At 45.3% G+C, this 14,075-nt stretch overlaps 1 protein-coding gene across 20 annotated transcripts in view; it reads right to left on the minus strand.

The window, feature by feature from the left end:
• GPHN (gephyrin) overlaps window positions 1-14,075 on the minus strand; it is a 238,719-nt gene that overhangs the window by 93,214 nt on the left and 131,430 nt on the right. For 15 of the 20 annotated variants that reach the window (XM_081901112.1, XM_081901120.1, XM_081901111.1 and 12 more), the window contains 2 exons: window positions 5,464-5,736; window positions 3,613-3,720 (listed from right to left, as the gene is read on the minus strand). In XM_081901112.1, coding sequence (XP_081757238.1) covers window positions 3,613-3,720; window positions 5,464-5,736 — 381 coding nt within the window. The remainder of the gene's footprint in view (window positions 1-3,612; window positions 3,721-5,463; window positions 5,737-14,075) is intronic. The other 5 variants (XM_081901116.1, XM_081901113.1, XM_081901109.1 and 2 more) reach the window with 1 other exon arrangement.

Raw genomic sequence — 14,075 nt, forward strand, 5'->3', positions numbered from 1 at the left:
CAGGTGGGAAGCCCATTCTCATGCTGTCATCCTCTGAACCTCTCATGGAGGAGACACACACAGAGGGGTCTCAGATGATGACTGCAGGGTCCAGGTTGGTTCATATGAGCAGATAAGGTTCACATAAGACTTTTATATTTATTTTCCCAGTCACCTGTCAAAAGTGGCCTGCAGAGGCTAGGCCAGTTCTGGATCCAACCTACTGGTCAGATCAATTTCCCTACCTGGCCCTGCTCTACAGCTCATTGGGAAAACCCCATCATATAAAACTTTGAAAATTGTAAAAGAAAACCAGTAATTTCACAACATAATCATCTAGTGACTGGTCCTCTTATGTTCTTGCTATCATCTTAGGCTAGCAACCTAATTACATTAATTTGGTCTGCTGTTACAAGCAATTGAACCTGAAGATACCAGGACAAACTTGAAGGGATATGCACTTTCATATTTTTTCTGCTACTAAATTAACCAAAGATTAGTATAAAATAAAAACAAACCCACAATATAAAGTCCTTAAAATGTTATCTCTTTCTGAGGCTATGAAAATTTGAAGCTGTTTATCCCATAGCTGTCAACTTTTCCCTTTTCTTTTGAGGAATCCTATTCGGAATAAGGGAATTTCCCTTTAAAAAAGGGAAACGTTGACAGCTATGGTTTATTCACATATATACTTAACTGCTGAATTGAGTGAACCAAGGTCATACTGATTCTTTCCTCATGTCTTCTAAATCTGAGAAACTGGCACATTTTACATAATTAAACCATAATAATCTCTATGGCACTATAGAGCTTTTTGGGGGAGTTTCTTGCTACAAATCAGTTTAGCATTTCTACTTAATAATCTTCTTTAAAACAACAGTAAACCATGAAGAATTTCACTTATTTAAAAATAAACGAGGTGTATTACAAAAGTTTAAAGAAGTATGGAATTTAAGACCAGATGGCACAAGGGGTTGTTAATATTGCAAAAATTGGCTGATGTTGCTCAATAGCTTTCATGTTATAATGCTTTTTATATAATTAAAAATTATATTATGAAATTACTTTGGTAGCCTTTTTAGGAACAGAGGTGATATCCAGCATTAGAAATACTCTTGAGTATGGCTTTTTAACACCAGTAGTTCAGGAAAGTTTAGTAGAAATGATTCATAGAAATGCATTAGCTAAATAAAGGGAGTTCTGATCAAATGAACTCATCTTTAAATCTACAATCAAACATATATTTCCTGGGAAGGTTCTGTGTCAGTATGATAGTCCTTTCCCTCTGTCTATAACTATCTGCATACGGATGCAGAGGATACAAAACTGGGGGTGGAAATGAGCTTCGTCTCAACTGAGAACAAAGACCTTCAGGTGGTAAGACTGGCTAAGCACAGTAAATTGTCATCACCCCACCTCACTCCCCACAAAAGCAGCCTTTGGATGTGCAGTTTGACCTCAGAGAGCCCAATCCATTCCTGTTCTGTTGTAGAGACACAACTCCAGGGGCTGTGAGTCCCCTCTCTTCTTCCATCTCACCTGAGTCTGAGGAAGAAAGCACATACCCTGAAAATAAAAAACCCTGATTTTTCTATATCTCTATCTGGAGGATACCCATTCCACCTGTATGCTTCCTTTTTCTAGGGGCAAGCACAATGATGTGTGTGTGTGTGTGTGTGTGTGTGTAAGCATGAAGGAAAAAAAGGAAGGAGAAAGCAGAGGGTGGGAGAGTAGGCAGGGAAGAGAGGGAGTGGAGGTGAGTAGAGAAGAGAGATGAAGAGGGGGAGGACAGGAGTGGTAGGACAAAGAGTGATGGGAAGGAGGAGGGGTCAAAGATCAGGAGAGAAGAGGAAGAAAGAGTATGTCAGTGGTGAACTTTAAGCACTCAAATGTCAGTGGTGCTCTATGCAACGCTAAAATTCAGATGGGCATCACCCCCACCGCTCATGCTCCATTCTACAGTATTGTCTTGGTGCCTCCTGCAGTGTGATGCCCAATGAGACTGCACCATTTGTGCCACCCTAAAACTGTCTCTGGGTACGTGAAAATTAGATAGGGAGGAGGAGAGATGAGAGGAAGACGAAAACACCTGAGTACATTGTTGCTTGTTGCATCCCGCAACTTGCTTAACGGCAAACACAAAAGTTAATTTAATTGCCACAAATGGCTACTTGTAGAATATTTTTTGGAGAGTAGTAATATTTTTGAAGTGTTGAGTTATAGAAAGACTGGGATTAGAGCAGCAATCTTTACTTAGCAAAAGTAGCAAAAGGGACCTGCACTTGATTTGTTTTGTTGGCTGAGTGAGCATGCAGGTAAAAGAAAAGGATAATCACATTTGTCGTTACCATGGTAATCATTCCAGCTAACTTTATCCTTGCAGAAAGTGCAGCAAAATGATTGCTGCGTATCCACTGCGAGGAAATATTTCCTGGGAGAGGTTGAAGGGAGACTCTGTTCTTGTACACAGAGGCCTCTGGGAGTTAAAACTGGGAGAAAAACTCCTGTTTCTCCACTCCCTCCATCAATATCTTGCCAATGAGCAGGAAGTGAAAGAGATCTGCGTCCTTCCCTCTGCCCCTCTCGTAGTTTATTTATTTTGTAGGTTTATATTCCACTTTTCAACCAGAGTCCTCAAAGTGGCTAACTTTAGCTTTAAAATGCAACAGTTATGTTGTAAGTGGGAAGGTGAAGGTCAAAGGGAAGGAGATCCCCACTCTGCTGTTCCTTCTCCCATGTCTTCCACATCTCTATGCACATAGGGGCAACAGAGATGAGGACATTCATTTTTGCTGACACAGTTAGTAGGACACAAACAATGGTGTTTTAAGTTCAATTATAGATTCTTTACTGATTCTATTAGCCTCAGCTTTCTAACACAGTCTGTCAGATACCGTTTTTCAGAGTCAGAAGGAGGTTATTGTCCAGATTTCAATTGTATGTTGAGGGAGCAATTATTTGCCGTGCCAAAATGATCTGATGGCTGACTAACTGGCTATATTAATATTCTCTTTAAACCACAATGTACTGCTCACTTAGGAGGGGGAACTGACACACATACAAAAGACAATTTAGATACTATCTGTTCAGTTTTCACTTTCTGAGTCAAGCAAAGCCAACAACAAGAACTGGATTAGGATTAGGATGAATAAGTGGTAGAAAAGTGTTAGTGATGGATACCAGAAATATCTGGCTGTCATCCAAGGCCAAGCAATTTGAAGCCCAGATGCAGCCACCAATTCTCTATAGAATTGAAGGCCTTTGAGCCTTCAGAATTGAAACCTTTGAGCATTGCAGTAATAGAAATACCATAATACAGAAAGTAAAAAATGTCTGAGGCAGGTTTCATTGCTGATCAAATTGCCAGAACGTCTTTAAACCAAACCAAAAAGCTTCTATCTGGGAGCAACCAATATCTTACAATTAATCCTTCACATCTAAAATAAATGATCTTAAACTCTATATACTTGATAAGAGTGTACTGAATAACAATTTAGTTCATGTTTGCTCAGAACATAACACTATGATAGTGGGAATAAACGAACAGCTGTGTCTCCTCCTTATACAGAGTGGAGGAGGCAGGTAGAATGTCTGCAGATATTCATGCAAAACCCTCTGGTAGGTGTGTCTTACCGGTTTTCCTGCACTGCCTGATGCGTGATGGGAATAACAGATGAGACCAGGAATGGGATGTTCACCTTTTGCCATGATAACAGCAGAACTGGTGTAGGATGGATGCTTCTAATGTACAATACATAATAACTATGAATACAGTGACAGCAAAACATGAAACTAAACAAGCAGTGACATAGAGGAACAAGGATGAAAACATGGAATACCTGAATACAAGTTGCTTAATGAGCACAACTAGTTTAGATCTCAGGTATTTTTCTGCTTTTAAAAGAGCAAATGGATAACATAACCACAGTACCACAGCCCAATATCCAATGCCTGGGTCGGCTGCCCAGTTGGCAACAGTCTTATTCTGCTGCCCAATTGGCAACAGCTATGGAAGGAAGCAGATTGAAGAGCACCCGATTCCTCCATCACTTGCTTAGTCACCTCTTCCTTGGCATCCCATGCCATTCTGCAACATGAAATATTGAAAGCAACACAGGCTCACAAGAGGCTCCTAAGCTCTTGTGGGGTGCCCAGGACTTTCAGTGAGCACATTTGCTTCCCCACTGCTGTGGTAACAAAGCTGCAATGTGCAATGCCCTTTACTTGTGCTGCTTTTAAAAGAGCTGTGTGCACTGCCTAACAGTTGCTGCATCAGGACTTTCCTCGCCCAAGACTGTGGGTGGACAAGAACCATCCAGATCACTGTGACTGGGATGGCGAGGGCACAATTCCATGTAATATTATGAACTGTTGTTTAAAATTCAGCTTCCACTAGTCACAAATGACTATCTGCATCATGCTCGCACAATGTGATATACACATTTAAAGAAAACAGTTTTGTACATGGGGAAAATATTGTATTGAGATCATTTGAAGGCATGATCCCTGAACTACAAGAACACTGATATTCAGGGCTCAATTCATAAAATGAGGGGTTTCAGGCAATGTATAAGGCATGATGCAGACACCTAGACCTCCATTCCAGGTTTCAACTCTACCTTGCTAGGACTCGAATCTCTCTTAAGCTTGAGTCAGGCTATTACCGATATCCCAACTGAATAAGAATGTTTAATCTAGCAAAAACAAATTCTTCACAGAGACAGATAGATATACCATTTGTGCCTATTTAGCTTCCATTGATTTTCAAAAAGTGAATCTTGATACCCAGAAGCTTGGCCTGAACTTCTTAGGGCCCATCTGAAACCAGAGACGTGGAAGAGCACCAAGGTGGACTGCTGCAGATGCACATAGAGAGCGCCATCACTCAATCCAGTCTCCAGGTTTCTTGGTAAACAGGTGCTCTGTGAGTGTGTGTGTGTGTGCGTGCACACACACACACACACACACGTAGTGATTCTACAAGGGCTTCATTTTCATGTCAGAAAATGACATTTCTCAAGTTATTACTAGGTTCTTTCACCTACCATGGCTCATGGTTTTGAATTAAAGACCAATAGCTCCTAAGAGCAAAATGTGCTCGTGCTTCCTTCACTGAAGCATTTTGAGCCCACTGCTTCTGACAATGGAGGGAGCCCTGCCATATCATTCAATGTTGCATGGATGGTGCAGTCAGAGAGGAAAACTAACAGAAATGGGTGACCCTTCTTTGTTTAAGCACAAATGCTTTCCTCTTGTGCTACGTTACTGTGAGATCTATGCCACTGTACTTCATGTAATGGTGGGGGGAGAGGAAAATGCTATACAGAGAAAACTTAAAATTATGTGATTAAAATGGAAAGACCTCTTATGTCTGTAACTCTAGACTGACACAAATTAAATGCATTCCTGAAAAGTAACTAGCTGTTCAGGGAAAGTACCTGAGATAGAAACCAGTGTGCCGCTTTGCACAGAACCTTAACTCACCTTAGCTGCAATGGCTGCAGCAGTTATATGTGAGGAGGAACTATCCTCTGTTGAAGCAACTCCACTATCTTTTTTCTCTTCCTCCTCTTCCTCACACTGTACACCTTTGTCTTCTGTCTGCTTGTGTGGGCTGATGGTTGGAGGTGGAGAAAGAGGTGGTGGTGGTGAAGGTAGATCTTCAAGTTCATCATGCACCTCTTTTACTTTTACAATGGCATCCCGCAAAAGGTCAATGGCATGAGGTAGGGCTGGCAGTATAAACTGAAAGCATTCCTGTGCACAATGAGAAAAATGACAATGAACACTTACCTATAAATGATAATAGCTATTGACCAGTTCTAATATTAAAGTTGACTAGTGATCTGATATGTATATTGTTTTTAGGGGCATGTTATTGATTTGCTATTATATTGATTTGATATTCAAATTCACTAAAGTTACAGACTTCTTAATTTTCTGTTTTACTTTATAATGTGTATGTCACAGTTAAATTCTCTAGGCTTTTCATTTCCTTTTGTCCTAATGGGCAGTAGAAAATTATAATTCTGTGGCTGAAGAAATTCTAGAAATATAAATATTATACAACACTATTTCAAAAAGTGGTAGGGTTGGGTTTTTTCCCCCATAAAACAAAGTGTTGACTTATTTCAACAATATTAAAATAAATAGCACTTAGTACTGAACCTAGCAATAACACTATCATCTTTCTTCTGTGATTCATTATACAGACCCATTCACTTTTCTAGAGGTGTCCTTTTGATTTTAACATTTAATGTACCTTCTCACAATTCAGTTTTTACATACCTAGCATTTTTCTTGGTTTTGCCCACGTAACAACATTCATGTGGGGTAAGCACATATTTTCTAATTTAATACAAAGCAAACAGTGGCTGAGAATGTATGATTTGCTCAAAGGCATGCCCTCAATCCCATCAGGCAGGACTTGGACTCAGTCCAAATCCAACTTTCTTTACACTAGTAGACACAGTCCAATTTTTGTCCATACATATATCAAACTGGATAAAGGAATGCTATTATATATCTTAAGATCAGACTTTCAGAATAAATAGAACTGCGATTCAGAGAGAAAAAAGAACTCAATCTTAAGATCAGACTTTCAGAATAAATAGAACTGGATTCAGAGAGAAAAAAGAACTCAATGCGGCAGTGAGATCAGACTTCCCTGCCTCTTCTCCTTCAGCTGCTACTTCCTCCAAGGCTTCCTAATGGTTTAGGGACTCTCCTTAATGTGCTGCAGTACAGTATAAGGGAACTCTGGCAATCAGGCAGAGGCAGCTTTCAGGAGTGGAGGAAGTGAAGTTACTTCCGCCCTGTGATGGGACGATGAGCTGCTTGTGCGTAAAATGCAAGTCCCTCAGAGTTTGATCAGGTTTTCAAACCTCTGCCTGTGACGGAGCCCCTCCAGCATGGCTGCGTCAATCACTAGTAGAATCCGAAAGTGGCTGCTTTCGGAATCTTTTCCAACATAAAAGCTCTTTAACGGAAACACGTCGTCTGGCCTCTCGGCGTGACAGTTTCCGGCGAGGTGTGGGGGTCCCTATAGGAGGTCCTGAGACCTCCCCACTGTTTTCGCTGGAAGTGTCTCTGAGCCATCCCTCCGACTCACTTTCCCTTGGAGTTCTTGCTCGCCCTCTACTGGTTCCCTCTTCCGCTGCTACTCCTCTCTCAACCTCAGTGAGCCTTTGCGCCCCCGGCGCTTTAGATGGCAGTTCCCTGACATCCACCTCCCCTCCAGGGCCCCCTTCACCCCCTCCCGTCTCCTCCCCTACTGGCGGTGAGGAGGTAAAACCCCTGAAAGAACCTCCCTCATCTTCCGACGTCGCGAACACTTCCCTCCACTTGTTGCTGTTCCTACTCTCTCGGTAATCTTCGTCATCGGAGTCCACTCCCTCTTCCAACTCCGACTCCGCGAACCCTTCCATTTCCTCTTCCTCATCGGTGGTGCCGAAATACTCCCTCCTAAACCTTGCTATCGGCTGAGGTTTCCTCGGGAACCTTTGGTGGAACGTTTCTGTTAAAACCTCGTCATTGACTTCCTCTGCACTTACCCAGGTGTTTTCTGACTCCGGTTCCCCTTCCCACGCCACCAAATACTCCACCTGATTTCCCTTCCACCTGGAATCGAGGATTTCCGCTACATGGTTGCGGCGTTCCCTCTCTTCCAAGGCTGGTCCCCTGACGTACTCCCCTTCACGTCCCCCCCTGTATGGTGACAGTAACGACCTGTGGAACACTGGGTGCAATTTCATGTGGTTGGGTAATCGGAGTTTGAAAGCTACCGGGTTGACCTGCTGAATGACCTCAAAGGGTCCCAATCTTCTGGGCCTCAATTTCTTACAACCCCCTTTGAACGGCAACCCTTGGGTTGACAACCACACTTGATCCCCCACCCTTATGGTTTCACCTTCCCTTCTGTTCTTGTCTGCCTGCTTCTTATATTGTGCCTTAGCCCTTTCTAAGTTGAGCTGGAGCTGATGATGGATCGCTTCCATCTCTTCTACAAAATGTTCAGCCGCTGGGACGCTCCATCTCTCCCCTCCTTCCCCTGGAAATGCCCTGGGGTGACACCCGTAATTAGCCAAAAAGGGACTCATCCCTGTGGACACATTCTCCGCATTATTGTAGGCAAATTCTGCCAACGCCAACTTTTCGACCCAATCGTTCTCTCTGTCATTGACATAACACCTCAGATATTGTTGAAGAATGCCATTTGCTCTTTCCGCCTGCCCGTTGGTTTCAGGGTGCCGGGCAGTTGAAAAATTGACTTCCACGTGCAGCAAGCTCATGAGCTTCCTCCAGAACCTGGAAGTAAATTGTTTGCCGCGATCTGAGATCACCCTCAAGGGAGCCCCGTGCAACCTAAAGATGTGTTCTACAAACAACTTCGCGGTTTCTTCCGCTGTGACTGCATGTGAGCATGCTACAAAGTGGCACATCTTAGTTAACAGGTCTACTACTACCATGATGGCTGTTTTCCCCTTGGACTTTGGCAGATCCGTCATAAAATCTATTGATATCGCTTCCCAAGGCCGTTCTGGTGTGGGTAATGGTTCTAATAACCCTGCCGGCGCCCTTCTTTCCCCTTTGGCTCGCTGACATTGGTCACACCCTCTTACATACTCCCTTACATCTTCCCTCACCTTAGGCCACCAAAATTCCCTGGTAACCAACCACATGGTCTTGTGTTGTCCAAAATGTCCCGCCGTGGGGCTATCATGCAACTGCTTGAGTACTCTCCCCCTCAATTCACCTTCGGGTATATACAGTGCCCCTTTGTAATACAATGCCCCATTTCTTTCCTCAAAACCTCCGGGACTCTCGCCCTCCCCCCTGAGACCTCTGAGCTTATCCTGGGCATATTCATCATTTTCCGTTTCCTCTACCAGTTCTCGTTGCCCCACCAGCGCCGCCCCACACACCCAGCGGTCCTCAGGGATGACATGTCTCTCTTCGATCACCCCCTCCCCTTCCCAATACTCTGGTTTGCGTGAGAGCGCGTCCGCCCTGACGTTTTCTGGGCCTGGCACATAACAAATTTCAAAGTTGAATTTGGAGAATTCCTGTGCCCATCTCACTTGTCGTTGGTTGAGCACTCGAGCTGTTCTCCAATACTCTAAATTCTTGTGGTCGGTGCACACTTGCACCTTGTGTTGTGCCCCAATTAATAAATGTCTCCACCTCCGGAATGCTTCGTGAATGGCAAGTAGTTCCCTGTCATACACCGTGTAATTCCTCTCGGATTTATTCAGCTTCCGCGAGAAGAAGGCACACGGTCTCCACTCCGACGCACTCCTCCCCGGTTGAAGAAGGACCGCCCCTACCGCCCGGTCGGATGCATCGGTTTCCACTCTCATGGGTTTTCGTAAATCCACATGCAGAAGTTGTTCTTCCGAGGCGAAAGCCCTTTTCAGTTCTTCAAAGGCTCGATCCGCCTCTACCGTCCAAACAAATTTCTTCTTGCTGCTGAGGCAGTCGGTGATGGGCGCCGTCAAGTGGGCAAAGTTCTTGATGAACTTCCGATAAAAGTTCCCAAACCCCAAGAATCTTTGCACGTCCTTCTTGGTCTTCGGTGTCTTCCATTCCAGTACCGCTTGGACCTTGCCTGGATCCATGGCCAATCCCTTGTCTGACAAGCGGTACCCCAGGAATTCCACCTCCTTGGTATGAAACTGGCACTTCTCCAGTTTCACCCACAGCTGGTTGGCTTGCAGCCTGCCCAACACTTCTCGAACGTCCCTCACATGCTGTTCCTCATCTTCCGAATACACCAACACGTCGTCTAAAAAGGCCACACAATTCTTGTAGAGCAAAGGTCCCAGAACGTGGTTTATAAAAGCTTGAAAACACGCGGAGCCCCCTTGTAGACCGAAGGGCATAACGAGGTATTCAAAGGCTCCCAAAGGGGTAAACATGGTGGTCTTCCATTCATCTCCCTTCCTTATGCGTATCAGATTGTACGCCCCCCGCAGGTCCAGCTTTGTAAAAATCTTTCCCTTCCTTACTCTGGTCAAAATGTCATCAATTCGGGGCATAGGGAAAGCCAGGGGTTCCGACACTGCATTGAGGGCCCTAAAGTCACACACCAGTCTCGGTTTGTCTGTGTTCTTTTTGTCCACAAAAAACACTGGGCTGCCCCCCACCGCTCGGGACTCTCTGATGAAACCTCGCTTCAGGTTTTTGTCAATGAACTCCCTCAGCTCCTGCATCTCCCTGTCTGACATGGCGTACAGCTTGCCTACTGGGAGTTGGGCCCCAGGGAGTAGGTTGATTTGACAGTCAAAGGGTCTATGCGGTGGCAGTTTGTCTGCTTCCCTTTCGCTGAATACGTTGCTCAGATCTGCGTATTGCGGGGGCACCTTCCCTTTGTCCATTACTTCCATCCCGGCTAGGGTGACTCTGTCTCCTCCCGAAACCTTCCCCTCCTTGCAGTGTTCTAGGCAATGCGCTGACCCAAAGGAGACCACCCTCTGATGCCAGCCCACTAGCGGATCGTGTAGCGCCAGCCAGCTCATCCCCAAAATGATGGGCGCTCCTCCCAGGATGGCCACATTAAACGCTATCTGTTCGGTGTGCCTTGCCACCCTCATTATCATCGGGACAGTCTGTTGGCTAACTTCTCCCCCCAACAGCTCTCTGCCGTCAATCGTAGTCACCTGCAAGGGGTTACTTAAAGGGATGGTCTGTATCTGATGCTCAGCTGCAAACTCCTTACTCATGAAATTACAGGAGCTGCCTGAATCCAAAAGCGCCTTGATCTTTAGTGGGTGTCCGTTTGGCAGTTCTAGTAACACCTCTATCACTAAAGCGGGTCTGGGAGGTTCCGGCGTGGGCACTTTCACTGCTCTTTGGCCTGGCTGCTGTGCCCCGACGGTGGCAGCCAGGCGTTGGCTTTTACTTGCTCCTTGCCTTCCTCTTCCTTTCCCCCAACAGCTCCTGCCATCCCTTGCCATTCCTTTCTTTGTGGGCAGACTCTGGCAAAGTGCCCTGGCTGTTGGCAGAGATAACATCTCTTGGCGCTCTTTCCCTCCTTCTTCCGCCCTTCACTGGGATTTGAAACTGCGCGCGCCCGCGCTGTTCCAACTTCCATCGGCTCTGCCGGCGGGAAAGGTGGCTCTGGAATGTCTGGAATGCGGAACTCCCTCCAACGGTCTCCTTTCCCTTCCCGCTTTTCCAAAGCCCTCGCCTCCTGGCGCGCTCCTATGGACAGCGCAGATTTGGTTAACTGATCCATAGACTCCGCCCTGGGCCCCCGGGAAAGCTCATCTTTGACGGTTGAAGAAAGCCCCTCTTCGAAAAGCATTTGGATGGGCTCCGCCGATAGGTCCCACCCCAATTTATGAATCAGCATAGTAAATTCAGTCCAGTACTCACGGACAGATCTGCTTCCTTGCTGGCAAGCCATTAACTGCCTTCGCACCACCCCCTGCTCAATATCGCTGGAAAACATCAGGTCCATGGCACGAAAAAACTTCCTCGTGTCCTTTAGGATCTCATTATTCGCTGCCATCAGGGGTCTAACCCAATCTTTTGCCCCGGATTCGAGATGGCCAATCACAAAAGCCACTCGCGATTCCTCGTCGGGGAAGTCATCAAACTGCAAGTTTAGAGCGTATTGCATCTCTGTTCTAAAGGCATGATAGTTCCTGGGATCCCCCCCGAATTTCTGCACCAATCCTGGTACCTTTCTGGCGAGCGGGGTGGTTTTCTCCTTTCCCTTTTCTGCATCCTGAGCCCTCCTCTCCTCAAGCCTCGCCGTTTGCAGCGCCAACTGGATCTCCAACGCCCTGTACCTTTCTTCCAGGCTTGGACCCCCTCCAGCTGCTCCTGCTCCTCCGGTTCCGGCTGGGTTGCTCATGATGCTTCTCCCTGCACAAGCTGGCTTTCGGTGACTTTCGGATTGCTGTGATGGGACGATGAGCTGCTTGTGCGTAAAATGCAAGTCCCTCAGAGTTTGATCAGGTTTTCAAACCTCTGCCTGTGACGGAGCCCCTCCAGCATGGCTGCGTCAATCACTAGTAGAATCCGAAAGTGGCTGCTTTCGGAATCTTTTCCAACATAAAAGCTCTTTAACGGAAACACGTCGTCTGGCCTCTCGGCGTGACAGTTTCCGGCGAGGTGTGGGGGTCCCTATAGGAGGTCCTGAGACCTCCCCACTGTTTTCGCTGGAAGTGTCTCTGAGCCATCCCTCCGACTCACTTTCCCTTGGAGTTCTTGCTCGCCCTCTACTGGTTCCCTCTTCCGCTGCTACTCCTCTCTCAACCTCAGTGAGCCTTTGCGCCCCCGGCGCTTTAGATGGCAGTTCCCTGACACGCCCAATTTCCCCTTCAGTTCCCCTGGTTAAAACCACTCCATTCAGCAGTGGTCCCTAATCCTCAGTACCCTTTCTGGGAGATGCTGGTGGGAGAATGGGCTGAGGAAGTCTGCTTTCATCAACCACATAACATATGTTTCTCTTTGGATCCCACTGATGGTATTATTCTGACTTAACCACTGGCAAGGACAATCATTTAGATGATTGTTATTGCTTGGTGTTTGTTTTTATCCTCCTAAGACAGAACACATGATGTTGACTTATACCACGTCAGACCAATGGTTCAGCAAGCTCAACAGTACTACCTGGGATCCTTAAAGAAAAACAAGAACTGAAGATGAAGGAGACTGAACCTGGGACTTGTGTGGCACTAAAACTGGCAACAAAACATCAGATAAAGCAACAGGAGTAAATAGCAGGTGATGGTAGCAGAAAAAACAATTCCAGACAACCTCCCAGGAGAAGCCTAGAAAAAGGCCTCTGATGGCAATTGCATACTTAAAGCAGTCCTTCCAATACTCTGATTCAAGTCATGTGTGTAATCTTCCTTTTGAAACTTAACACTCATTGGTAGACCACATAAGAATAAACTTATCAGCCCCAATTTAAAGGAATGAATAGATGATGTTTGATTGTCAGTATGAAAGTGTTTAGACTCTGGCTTGGTAATACTCAACTTATTGTACTTATTATGCTTATTTTCTATGCGTCTTGGTAGTTTCCATTCCAGGTTATTCTACTGTTGGAAAAGTTCAGAAAAAGGCAAACAAAATGATAAAGCTGATGGAGGAAAGGTTACAACATTTGGGGGTTTTTAATTTAGAGAAAAGGCGAGTAAGTTAAGTTCTGAAAGGAAACCTTCATCTGAACTATCTTGGACACTGGACCTGTGGAAAGCAGAAGAAGCAGTTGCCTTATAAGACAGGGTTCTATAACCCGAGGAAGGGGCTGATATGCTAAAGTAATTGAGACTGATGCCAAGGGTGCTTTCACATCATCTCCTGGGTTGGATGAGGATGATACCAAAGAGGATGGAAGGGTCCCAAATCAGTGGTAGAGATTCTGTCTTGCATACAGAATGTCCAAGTTTCAATCCCCGGCATCTTCAAATATGGGTGGGAGATAACCCTGCCTGAGATCCTGAAGAGCCACTGCCAGTCACTGTGGATGATACTGAACCATGTAGACCAATGGGTGGGTTTCAGTATAAGGCAGCTTCCTATGTTCCAGTAATCCATGTTCCAGTCATATTTGTGGCTTCTTAACAACCATGGTTCTAACTTAGAAAAACAAATATTAATAAGTACTCTCTTTCCACTCAACAATGAAGCTTACTTACTAGTGAATTTGTCTGAAGAAAGGTGAGATGGTGACTTGAAAATAACAAAACACAAAAAGGAAAATTGAAGAAAATCTTCCAGAGCTCTAGAGTTCTCTACAACACTGCTTTGAAACTGCTAAAAGAGAAGGAGAACCAAGCAGAAAGGTGTTTGCCTGCCCCTCAAGTTATATATATAACTTAGGAACTTCCATTTAACTCTATTTTTCTGAGCCTTAGTTTTCCAAGGTTTTGTTCTATTTAGGTACAGATTTCTTCTTTTTCTTCTTTGGCCGAGTAAGATTGTCTTACATGAACATGGTCTTAACAGTGAGTCCGTAAGTGACTGTAGAGGCCATTTCTGGAGCCCCACGTCCTTCCATAGTGTGGGCATTGGTTTCCAGGCGGGAGTTGATCATGGTGAGGATTTGCCAAATGTACCTTCCTCTTGGACGCGGGTGG

Source organism: Podarcis melisellensis (assembly GCF_964234715.1).
Source record: "Podarcis melisellensis genome assembly, chromosome: 1".
NCBI lineage: Eukaryota > Metazoa > Chordata > Lepidosauria > Squamata > Lacertidae > Podarcis > Podarcis melisellensis.